Source organism: Sander lucioperca, chromosome 8, assembly GCF_008315115.2.
Source record: "Sander lucioperca isolate FBNREF2018 chromosome 8, SLUC_FBN_1.2, whole genome shotgun sequence".
Classification (NCBI taxonomy): domain Eukaryota; kingdom Metazoa; phylum Chordata; class Actinopteri; order Perciformes; family Percidae; genus Sander; species Sander lucioperca.
Window position 1 is genome coordinate 9,323,897 of NC_050180.1, and position 13,167 is coordinate 9,337,063.

General features: G+C 41.5%; 1 protein-coding gene across 4 annotated transcripts; it reads left to right on the forward strand.

The window, feature by feature from the left end:
• Positions 1 to 644: 644 nt before the first annotated feature.
• On the forward strand, positions 645 to 13,167 carry map3k19 (mitogen-activated protein kinase kinase kinase 19). Of its 4 annotated transcripts, none has more exons than XM_031291703.2 (12): positions 645 to 1,115; positions 2,165 to 2,225; positions 3,275 to 3,365; positions 3,989 to 4,114; positions 4,453 to 4,607; positions 5,290 to 5,324; positions 5,477 to 7,699; positions 9,170 to 9,274; positions 10,109 to 10,347; positions 10,448 to 10,700; positions 11,921 to 12,129; positions 12,331 to 13,167. In XM_031291703.2, exons 1-12 carry the CDS (start codon positions 945 to 947, stop codon positions 12,461 to 12,463), a joined length of 3,801 nt encoding a protein of 1,266 aa, XP_031147563.1. In that variant the 5' UTR covers positions 645 to 944; the 3' UTR covers positions 12,464 to 13,167. The 4 variants fall into 4 exon arrangements, with proteins under 4 accessions (XP_031147563.1, XP_031147573.1, XP_031147582.1 ...); XM_031291713.2 differs by having other exon boundaries at positions 3,992 to 4,114; XM_031291722.2 differs by having other exon boundaries at positions 3,278 to 3,365.

Genomic DNA, 13,167 nt, shown 5'->3' on the forward strand with positions numbered 1-13,167 from the left:
CTGATTAGAAATATCCAGTTAAAAGGTTTTTTTAAGATGAAAAGGATCAGTGCTCTCTTTTGTATGCTGTTTCCTCACACAGGATCACATACAACACATGACCTGAAAAAGTAAAACATAGGAACTGAAAAACAGAATGTAACACTTTTGTACTACAAGCATTAATTAATGGGTAGCCATTTGCAACCTTGAGTAACAAATACGTATAATTCTCTGTTCATATCATGGCCTTCTCATCACATGAAAATGTTGCTCACACTTGCTGACTTCCTCATGCTATTGGCTTTACGTTGGTTACTGATTGATTGATCAGTTACTTATTAAACTGGCCGTTTAGTGCAAAGCATGCATGTACACACCTACCTATTCATGATTATGTGTAAGCATGCACGCACACACACACACACACACACACACACACACACACGTCTCTCTTACACACACATATAGGCATACACACAAACAGCATACCAAGTTCATTCATGATCCTGTTTTTCAGAGTAAAACCTATGCAGTAGCAGCACTCAAAGCCTGCACTTATGTGGGAGGTTATAAGAAAGGCTTGTTTGTGTATGTTTGAGCCAGCATGCGGCTAAGAGCCTTCATGAGAGTGTGGTAGTCAGTTTGTACCGAGGATGGCGATACAGAAACACAGTGACACATAGATGGAGAAACAGAGATCAAAAACAAACAAAAACATGTTGTTTTCTGACTTTTAGAACACTAACTTCCTAACCTTGTGCAAGGAAAATACATTTTCCTTCACTTTGTGTAAACAGCACAGAGGTGTGGACCCTGTTTACCCAAATGTGGATTCGGAGTATTTTTTTTTAATTCTTGACCTGCTCTTGTTGTAACTGGGAGAAAAAGTTTTCCTTCTTGATGCGTCAATATAGGCAACAAAGGGTTAGAATTATTTCTGATTTTGCGCAGATGCTGCCTCCATGTCACTCCTAGCCCTTGACAAATACCCATGCCAGGATTTGGACTCAGAGTTTGGAGATTCGGACATAGAGTTGGACCTTGAGAGCCTTTGTCCTTATCAGTCGACTGCTGCCTCCCCCACGCAGACACCAACCCATCAGCACGGCTTTCTCCTTTACAGCCACACAGGGGTAAGTAAGTGCTTTGTGAGAAAGGGTTGTTTGGATTCAGTAATTGTTTGAATCGTCCAGGTTTTAGGGGAACAACATTCGGTTCAAGTTAGACTAACATGACAGCAACCAAACCCGTATGATCCACCTTGATTATTGAACTGTTGTATTCACGCATGCAAGTGCAGAGTATTGCACGGTTCACTGATAGCCACAGGCTGTTGTAGACATGTAGCCACAATTAACAGACACACAGGCAGACTGGCAGTGAGTGGTCACCTAGAAGACAAACACGTGGAAGCAGTAATTTGGCTGTTTAAATAAGTGTGTGTGTGTATGTGTGCGTGTGTCTGTGTGTGTGTGTGTGTGTGTGTGTGTGTGTGTGTGTGTGTGTGTGTGTGTGTGTGTGTGTGTGTGTGTGTGTGTGTGTGGTAGGTGTGTAGGAGGGGTGCTCTGGGTAGCTGACACTTAGCTGCCATACTGCAGCATTATGGGTGTCCATATAGATGCTGCAGACAAGTAGGGCAGCTGGTTAGCTGGAAGAGAAGAGCAGGTGGTATACGAGTCTCAAAAGCCAACTGGCACACTCAATTGTAATGTATGTGTACATTAGTACTAGTAATAGTGTTAAAACTACAAAAAAAGACTACACTTTATTCCAAGGGTTTACTTGGAATAACTGAAAAATCATTAACATTATAATGTTTAAATTGACTTCCAAACCACCAAGAGAGCTATATCTAAATCTAAAGCTTTACTTCTATACATGTCATCATATTAATAATTGAAAAATGAAATGCATGCCTTTGTGGTTTGTTTTGTTGTAATCTCTTCTAATCTCTTCTTGCTCTGCATTCCGGACAAACTTTGAAAAAGTATTCACAGAATAAATGAGAACACAGGAATTGAAAACATTCATTACAAAATGAAATAAGGGCATTATTTACTCTAATTTGGAAATATAGTAAAAGAAAAAAACTGAGCTAACATCAGTTCTGCAGGACTCCTACCAGCCTCTGCTTTTTTAAGACTGGGACATATACTAATTTGCTCACTTTTGTTTCTTCCAGGAAGTGCTGGAGTCTCCAGGGTACCCTCCTCTATCTGACCATCACAAAGGCCTCCAACAAGGTAAGGACTCTTTCAAGGACTCCTGGAGTTTTAGTGGTTTAAGGTGTGGACTATTGATGTACGAAATGGGAATTCAACTTTTTTTTTTTTACTTTGTGGGCTTGTAAGAGAGGGCCAAACTTGTATCATTAGTCCATAGAGGAAAAAAAGGCTAAAGAGAAAACACAAGAAGGTGATATGAGTGTCTTTGATGCCAAATAACTACTTTAAACAGGTCAAACTTTTGAACTGTTTCTGGCATTGTATAGTGACAAAGAAATAGACTGTCAGCTCCCAAATAGGCCATCAGATCACCTTCTATAGGGAGCGGAGAGAGGGAGGCGTGACTAGGTGGGAGGGGTCTCACACACAATACGACCTCTCAGCTGAGAAACCTGCCTGCCGGTCTTGTATCTCAGCCACAACAGCATCGAGGATTGAGCAGATCACTAAAAGACAGTGTTACATGGAGGAAATGACATGTTGAGAATACAGAGAGCAAAAACAGAATAAAGGTGTAATCATTAGGTTGTGGAGAAATAAAGAAACAAACAGAGAGGAACTATCTGATTAAATTCTTAAACATATTCTCGATATGGGAGCAGAGTGGACCAACAGGCTCAGAAACAGGTAATTTTGTTTTCTCTATGATGAGTATCAATATGTTCTATATGAATATTGGCAGCAGTTTACCTGTGGTTACATGTGTTACGATGGCTTAGGAATGTAGAAATTTGTAGCCTGTCAAGTGATACAGGTGCTGCATGAACTTCACAAATATTAGAGTAACATTGTTCTTTAGCATTTATGCATTTAGCATTTATTTATCCAGCCTAATGAACTGCTTCAGAAACACTTTACAGTTAAGGAAATGCAATATGAAATCAGATTTATTAAAATATTACATTCAACAATTATTAAAATAGTTGAATGTAGGAAATATTTGGCTTCTGTCAGGCCAGAAATATGGTATATATAACTTAAATTTGAGTGCAAATTAGTCCTTTGTCTCGTGTGTGTGTGTGTGTGTGTGTGTGTGTGTGTGTGTGTGTGTGTGTGTGTGTGTGCAGCAGATAAGGGAATCCCCCTCTGTTTCCAAAACGCCATGGAAACACTGAGAGACATCAGGCAAGCCTACCAGGATGCAGGGAGGGGAAGCAGGTGGGCAGGGTGACACACACACACACACACACACACACACACACACACACATCAACATCTGTTCATACGTACAGTAACCACAAACAGTTGTGTACACACAAACATCTAATGTGCGTACAGTTAACACTCTATCACCCCAACACACAGTCACTTGTATAAACAGCACACTCCCTGTGCTAGTCAACAACGGCCTCTTACTTTACACCAACAAGTAGAATAGTTTCCTATCTGGTTACACTCCTGTCATGTACGCAGACACCTGTCACTGTGTCCAGAGGACAACCTGTTCTACCCAAACAGGTTAGAATCACAGGGACAGGGGGAGAGAGGGCTTTGGTGAATCAGCTCATTGTCTCACCACTGAATCAAGTCCAAGCTCTCCAAGGAGAATAAAGGTCTTTGAGCAGGTCTCTAATTTCATAGCATCAGCTTCCAGTAATAGAGCTAGATGGGAGGAAAATGAGGCTTTTGGCATTATGTTCAGCTCAGCACAAGGCAATAAGACTCATCAGCATTAGGAATTTCTGTTAAACCCTAATAAACTCCTGAGCGACCTACACTCTCTCCTTGTCAAAGGCAAAACTAACCCCATACTTTTCTGTGCTCTCTCCTCTTCTGCTCAGCAGAGGAGGTTTTTCTCTGCCGAGCCTGGGCGACAACAGCAGACGCTGGAGCCATCTGGATCCTGCTCCCTCACCTGGTGTGCTGAATACCAGGACCTCCTGCCTGCCAGTACCCCCTAAACACAGGTACATACTGCAGTTGGACTCATTATTTATCGGCATTTGGCATTACTTAAGAAAGACCAATCAATAGCAGATAGTCGATTCATTACCCTGCTTGCCACCATCACATATAAAGAGAGTGGATTGAAAAATACTGCCAGCCTAATGTGACAGGTGGAAATTAAACATTGAATGAAATACTGAACATCTATCTTACTGCCCTTCCATTTTCTAATAATTGCACTTTTTTGTACACAATGAATCTGTGGCACACACACACACACACACACACACACACACACACACACACACACACACACACACACACCAAAAAAGATCAGATTTCGATTTGTCCCTCACAGGCAGAGAACAAGAAGTGTGGTTGCTGCATCCCCATCCTCTACCGGTCTGCTGTCTGTGGCTGAGCACAGCCAGCTCAGCCAATCAGCCCCCAGCATCATGGAACCACTACTGTGTTCAACCACTATGATGCAGGCCAGAGCACACATTCAAACCCGTATGTATATGTAGTTATAAAAACTTTGACTCGTTTAGCAGTATTATATTTAGAACAGAGGAGTTACATTTATTTCCTTATATGTTATGAATATCCAAAAGGGTACGGAGCCCTTAAAGGGACATTGTGATGTTTTTTTTCTACTTGTGCGCACAAGAAACTGTCTCGCAGGCACAAGATACTTTTGTCGTGAGCATGCGAAAGTATCTCGTGCTCACGAGAAACCAATCTGAGTACCAGTCAGAATTGCTCCCGAGGAGGAGGTATTCATCTTCTGGAAAACGCAACGAAATTTTCCTGATAGTGTCATCAACACGCTTAAAGATGATGAGGTAACTGAAACAATTCCATGCTGTGAATGTGAAATATTAACTTTAGCCACACTTTAGCTGATTTGTATCTCATGAGCAGGACATACTTTGGTATGCTCACGACAAAAGTTTCTCGTCCACACCAGAGAGCTCACAACAAAAGTTCTTGTGCACACAAGAAAAAAAGATTCCCCATGTCCCTTTAGGGACTGCGTAAAAAGGAAGCTGTGTTGTATATAATGTATGACTAGAACTATTGTGGTATTAATTTTGAATAGTGGCCGATTTAAAATCAAATCAGTATTGTAGTTTGCTGATACTGATACTTGTGTGGATGTCGTTTAAAATGTATAATCTCTTCCTGCCTGCAGGACTGGGTTCTCAAGACACTGTAAATCAACAAAAGGTGAATTTCAACCAAGAAAACCCTCCTCATAGCATCTTCACATATTTCAGTTGTCATACTTGCATTCCTTTTTTCTTTTCATCCATCTAATAGTTTGTCTACCTCACCAGTCTGAACCATTGAATAACTGTCAATGTCTGTATTCTGTGCAGTTCTCGCAGGGTCCCTTGCCGGCTCTGCATCCCAGAACGCCCAAGCTGTTGGCACCACTAGACAGAAGGCCCAGGGACATTGCAGCTCTGCCAGAACTAAAGCCCCACATTCCCCTGAAGCCCATCAGCCGGAGCCCGCTTTGCTCCAGGAGTCGGCTGAGGAGAGAGAAGCTGTACTGGGGCAGCCCACGCACTGGCCCTCTGACCACTAAAGGGGGTAGTGAGGAGAGCGGTTCCAGCAGCAGCATTAGCAGCCAGAGTTCCATCGACCTGGAGGATGAGGAAGATGAGAGGGATATGCGTGAGAGAGCTTCCGGAGAAAGACATCTGAAGTTCGTAGGAGACAGGTTGTTGCCGCATTCAAACGATGTGAGCTCCACTGAGGCTGATTTGGTTGAGGAGACCCGGCAGCATTTTAAAGTTCAGTCAAGGATCAGTCATATTCCAGCGATCCACAGATCAGCACATGACCTGGATGGAGAGCCTATCAATCATACAAGTGATCTTCTCAGCACTAAAAAAGCTACGAACTCTCACTGTGAAGGCAAAGCCACCAATGTGAACTATACAAAGGAGCCTGTTGACAGTCAGTCCTTTATAAAATGTAACTATGCACAACAAGGAGACACTGTGAACAATGAAATACCTATCACATCAAAGTCTAAGGAAGAAAAGAACGATGTGGGCTGCACCCCGGAGCCTGAGATTAGCCATGGGATAACATTTAATATGAATAATGACCAAGGTCATGTTGTTGCATGCTCTGAAGAGACATACAGAAATGACCTGCAGGATATCAAACAGACAGAAAGAACAATAAAGGTTTCCTGTTTTGAAGAAATCAGAGTAGATAACCCAATCCCTCGTAGAGAGGATGGAAATTTAACTACTAGCATTACTGAGGAGAAAATTCAGTTATTTACTCCAGCTGTAAACCTTCCACAATCAAGCACGGGTCCCAAGAGAGCTGAGAGGATGTTGAAAGCCTTAAAGCCTGTCCGAAACAAAGAGAGAAGAACCAACATGAACTGTGAACTAAGAGCAAACATTCAAACCAGCCAGCAGTCCTTCAACGTTCTAGCACACAAAGACCGAAGCATCCTAAATCGAAACAAGTCCAAAAACAATCCGAAGTACTCCTCACTTTCCACACAAGTTAAAGATAAAACCAGGAAAAGCCCCGAGCTAATAATTGGTGGAGAGACAGTGACAAAAGTAAAGTCAAAGCTTAAATCTGTTAAAGGTGCTCATTGTTACACTGGCACCCCGTCACCACGAAAGAAGCTTATTGATCAGGGCAAAAGAGTAAATCCACCGTTGAGGGAGCTGAAGAGCATCCGTCAGTTGAAGAGACCAGGTCTAGCTGGGACACCGAGGTCTAAATCTGCCGTGGACTTCATCACCTACAAAGACATGTTTCAGGAGATACAGAGTGGGGACGAAGGACCGGCCATCTACGAGATGTTTGCTGGTCCGATCTATGATAACCTACGAGTTTCCAGCTCCAGTGAGAAAGTAAAGGACAGACAAGTGCAGTCTGCTCCACCGAGGAAGTCACAACAGTGCCATAAAGTCAAACACAGACCATTGAAACAAGCACAGAGGAAAAGTCTGGGGGAGAGTGTAGTGGTTTCAGCTAAAAGCAAACAAAAACTTGCGTCCTCCAGGGTTAAAACTCACAAACCTGTACCAAGGAAAGGCACACACAAAATCAAGGATATGCCTAAATCAGATGGGTACGCAGAGGCTGAGTTAGCTCTCTCTAAGGATGTTGACATTTGTCAGACAACCGCTCAAGATACTATCTTATCTACCATAGAGGAGGCTCTTTCTAGATATGGGTCTGAAACAATCAAATCTCATGACAAAACACTGACTATGCCAACAGGTTCATCTCATGCTAAAGATTATAGTCACCTGCACATGAATATGCAAGAAATAGGAAACCCAAACCGATCATTTCCTAAGCCTGTGTTATCTCAAAGCCCCGAACAGCTAAAGGTTAATACATGGGCGTCTTCCAGCAGCAACCACACCACCATGTCACCAGTTTACCAGAAGTTTCTGGATGAGGTGGGGGACGGGCCGCTTACAGATGACCTGCTGCAATGTCTGGCCGAGGAGCTGATCTCATTGGATGAGAGGAATGTATCCATAGGCTCCGAAAACATGGAGTCCAACAGAGAAGACGAGCGAGTGTCAGGAAGAAATAAAATTCCTGAGGTAGACTTTTATGGTCAAAAGTAACAAAACAGAAGCATTGTCATTGTCATGACTTCATGTAGCCAAGATTAAGAGTGATTTGGAACTGCACATTTTTAACACTAACTTTACTCATTTTGATTTGATTTTTTATTTATCTCGAACAATCAACATTTTAAAGAAGAAAATGAAAAGAAATCATGTTCATAACCCCACAAATATTAGGGACTGTATGAAAATGATTAGGGGCAGTCTGAAAAGGGGGAGGGTATTGTAATTTTTCTTTTGGCTGAAGGTAGGGTAGTCTGACTTTTTTGGAAGGACAGGGTAGGGTTCTTTTCTAGGTATATCTTTTATTTCAGCCTTCTTTTGCAATATAGTTAGTTACATAAACAGACCGTCACTTGCACTTGAGCCCTGCGTGGGACTGTTTTCTTCATCCCGCTCCTGCCTGCTCCCGGCGAATTTCTGACCATTCCCGCCCGACCATTACTGCCCGCACCCGCAACATGTGTGTACACTCCCGTCCGCACCCGCAAAACTCTGAGAATTTATGCCCGCACAATAATAGAGATACATTGATGTTGTGTCTTGTCCAGTCCCGCATGAGAAAACACGTCATTTTATAGGTTAATAGGGAGAAGATGCAGGCAAAGAAGGCAGGTGTTGCTGCTGTTAGACGGGGAGGAAGGAGCAGAGGATGAGGGAGAGAGGAGAGGGAGAGAGGGGGAGGAAGGAGCCGAGGATGAGGGAGCGGGCGGAAGGTGGACGGAGCCTTGGCTCAGAGCTCCCCCGTCCTGGGAGGCTCAGACACACTGGTGTCTGCTCATAGATGGGCTATACAGTATATACTCAGTCAGTATATATGTATATCTATGGTTTCTGCTGGTGTGCGGGGGTTCCAGGCTACATCCCGATCCTGCAGTGTTTTTTTTAGCCGCCCGCAGCAAAGTTAAAACCGCCTGCTCCCGCGAGATTTGCGTTGGGTCCCGCGGGACCCGGTGGGACCCAATCACAATGCAGCCCTTTAACTTGCACCATGGTTGATAAAGGTGGACTTTTCCACATGCACAGGTCCACCGTTCTATCTCTATATCAGGGTTTTATTAATGTATACATTGCTGGCACACATTAGAAGTTCCATTAAGACATTAAGGGTCTACACAATTAAACATGTACCAATTTAACATATTATTTTGACATGTTGTGGAACAGGTGTTTTTGCAAGTCAAGACATTTAAAAACCTGGAGAGGGCCTTTTTTAACAAAGTAAAACATAAGGTTCAGTCCACCTCACCAACTTAATAATTTCCGTACAGTCCCTTATAAAAAATAAGACACAATAATGTTCACATGTGACCCTCGAATCTATTAAAAAATAGACTTAATATTCCAGACAAACCAAATTATTCTAATTGACTAAACCTTCAGAGGCCCAGATGTTGGTTGTGAAAAAGAAGATTAAATCGGTGAATTTTGTCGCATATTTAGGTTAATTCAAAAGACAGTGCTGCTCTGCTTGGCTCTGGGTTGGTTGTGGATGACGCCATCACATGGACAAAGGGTGAAGTACTCGGCAGGGGAGCCTATGGGACAGTAAGTATGGGAATTTACAATGGCAAAGAAAGGCTAAGGACACATTTAAGCATGAGAAAAATGTAGATTGTGTCTTTGTATCATTAACTGTGGGTCTGTTGACCATCAGAACTCCAGCTTTTTTGTTGTTTTGTTTTTATGTTGCTTATAGTGCTCATATTGTGCTTTTTGGCTTTTCTCATTTCCTTTATTGTGTTATATATCTTTTTGTGCACGTTATCGGTTTACAAAGTGAAAAAGCCCAAAGTCCACCCCAAAAGGACTTACCATCTCCAACAGAAAACACTGTTCACAAACGGCTCCAAACAGCTCTATTGTAGTCCAGCCTTTACTTCAGAGACAAACGTGGTCACTTTGTTACACACGTTTTATAATGCTCGCCTAGCTGCTAGCATGGCACTCCCTCATACTCTGCAACTGACAAGCTAGCAGTACTTACTGCGCATGTGCGACTCCCAACAAAAATGGAACAGAAGTGAGAGGTCTCACTCTGTAGCTAAAACAGAGAGCTCAACACACAGGGTGAAAAGAGGAGCTGCAGCAATGTGCAGTACAACAAATATATGGTGTTTTCTGAAAATTAAACTACATAAACCTATTCTGGTACAACCTCTAAATACAATTGTGAACCTGAAAATGAGCATAATATGAGCACTTTAAAAAACACGAACAACGTCTGACCCTAGTTATTATTATCTATTTATAATTATTATTATAATATAATAATTATAAATTATTATTTATAATCTTGTAAAAATACTCAAAACATTATTCATACCGTAGCAGACATTGGTGCTCAACTAACCCTGGCGATCACTGCTGCCTTCTTACCAGGTGTACTGTGGCCTGACCAGCCAGGGCCAGCTGATAGCTGTGAAGCAGGTGAGACTGGATGCCTCTGACCCCGACGACGCAAAGCGGGAGTACAGTCGTCTGCAGGGGGAAGTGGAGCTACTCAAAACCCTCAGACACACCAACATTGTGGGCTTCCTGGGTACCTCACTTTATCAGCATGTGGTTTCCATTTTCATGGAATACGTCCCAGGAGGATCCATCGCCAGCATCCTTCACAGGTTAGGTTGATTCCAAACAGCTTGACAACTTGCCCAGGAGTACCTGTTGAGAAATTGGTCTTTACTAATGCCTTTAACACTGTCCCTTTCATTCCCTCAGGTTTGGCCCTCTGCCAGAGCGTGTCCTGGCTCTTTACACCCATCAGATCCTGAAAGGGGTGGCCTTCCTTCACCTGAACAGAGTGATTCATCGGGACTTGAAGGGAAACAATGTCATGCTGATGCCCACTGGCGTCATCAAGCTCATAGACTTTGGCTGTGCGCGGCGTCTCAGCTGCCTGAACCACACTGCCAGCAACAGTGGCGATCTGCTCAAGTCTGTCCACGGCACACCTTACTGGATGGCACCAGAGGTAGATGTAGAGCAATTTTCTTCTCATCTGTAGAGATGGCTCTTTTTGAATTATGTTCTATTGGTAACACTTTACCTAAATTGGTACCTGAATTATCATGAATTCACGCATGACTTCATGCATGAAAAAGCATGAATTCATTCATGTAGTACTTCATGAACTATCAGCAATGTACAAGGATTATTAGTATCTCATGCATGACTTAATGCAGGAACAATATGTAAATGAATGCATCAATTAAGGTATTTGAATCATCATGCCTTCTGATTTATTAATGATGTCCATGTCTTCTTCAAAAACACCTGCCAGTCACAGCAGTGTACATATACTCTTAAACAATTGAAGTGTTGTAATCATTGGTAACTAAACCTTACTTCTTCATTACTTCATGTTTGTGGCCTGACAAATAAAGTGCTGACCTGATCCATCTTTAACATTGATAAATAAGATATAATTTATGGTGGCATACAATTAAATGTATTAAGATTTAAAGGAGTGGGTTGGCAAAATGATACAAAGGTCACTACATTGACACAAAATACAGTATACTGCAGATGCATTTTTATATTTGCTTTATTCACAACAACATAATGCAAACAGCAATGCCTGAGAACAATGCTCACCCAAGCAGGATATTTATGAATCTTACTTTTAACTAACTTCTAAGTGTCTGAACACAAAAAAATGTCTTTTTTTTTTTTTTTTTTTAATTTTTACTGTATTTATGGGGTCACAGAGATTGGGGCATAGTCCACCATTAATCATATCTTATGTATCAATGTTAACGATGGACTGGGTCAGCACTTTATTTGAAGGGCTACAAACACAATGAAGTATTGAAGAAGTAATGTTTAGTTAATCATGATTACAACACTACAATTCAGTTTATTTAGCTTGTCACTTTAACAACAGATATGCCCGTGAAGAAAACATGAACATAATTAATAAATCAGAAATCATGATTCAAATACCTTAATTGATGCATTAATTAACATATTGTTCCTGCATTAAGTCATGAATGAAATACTATTAATCCTTGTACATTGCTGATAGTTCATGAAGTACTACATGAAGGACTTCATGCTTTTTCATGCATGAAGTCATGATAATTCCTGTACCATTATTAGAAAGTGTTACCGTTCTATTTATTTCATTGTCAGCTTAACGTAAAATTGCCCGTTAAGTCTTGCCTGACTCCTAGCATCTTTTCTGCTCCTCAGGTTATCAATGAGACAGGATATGGCAGGAAGTCAGATATATGGAGTGTGGGTTGCACTGTGTTTGAGATGGCCACAGGGAAACCACCACTGGCACACATGGACAAGATGGCTGCCTTGTTCTACATTGGGGCTCAAAGAGGGTTGATGCCCTCTTTACCAGATGGGTTTTCGGATAACGCCAAGAACTTTGTGGCAGTCAGCTTGACAAGGTAAGACCTGTTCCTCCTTCCTTTGAAATTCCTTTCATACACTCACATACCCTCTGAATCTTTCCCTAATGTAATTATAATAAAACATATACTTAAGAGTTTGAAACTAATTGAGTAAGAGACCTAATTCAGAGCATTTTTTTTAATAGTCATGTTTGGGAATAAGTTCCCTTATTTTCATTTGTTTTCCCTCAACTCCAGTGACCAGAGACTACGGCCATCTGCAGACCAGCTGCTGAAGCATGTATTCATTCCTCAAAGTGAGACTGAAGAGAACTCTTGGGAAACACAGAAAAAGAACTGCTGTGGTCACCCAGAGGGACGGTGTGGCTAAGTTACACAAAGACAGAATGCTTTTGAGTTCAAGGGGACATTTAATGCATCAGATTGTTGATTCAAAACATCAAGTATTGTTTGGTGACCCTTTAATGGTCAGCCATCTATCCCCAGTGATGCACTAGTAGTGAGTTTGGGTGCAAAGGGCTCATGTCCCAGGCCTTTCTGGAAACTACAACAAACAACAAAGTATATCAAGAAGGACCTGTAGCCATTGCACTCTTAAGTGGAAGTTTATAAAGCTACATTAGAAGCACTTTTATACGTTTAACTTTAATATAACCTATAAAATGTGAACAGTCAGATTTTTGTTACCGACTTTAGATATTTCCTATAGCAATCTTTCAAATGTGCCAATCTTATAAATACCTTAATTTTGTATCTATACAGTGTAACTCTAGTTCTCTCTGCTGTGTAATATATATATGTTCTGATAAAATGTGTCTAATCCATATACAGCATAACTTTCATAACCTAAAGTTTTCCATACTGAGAATGTAAACTACTTCCGGTTAGCTTTCCTCTGAGTTATTGAGGAATCGGTGCGTAAAATTATGCTTAAGAGACATGCCACAAATAAAAACTCTAATAAAAAGACTCTAGTAACATGTTTATATGCATAATAAAATGACAGCAACAACCATGGTTTATACTGTGTCAGGGTAGTGGCAACTTTGAAGTTTATTCATAATATTGAAATGA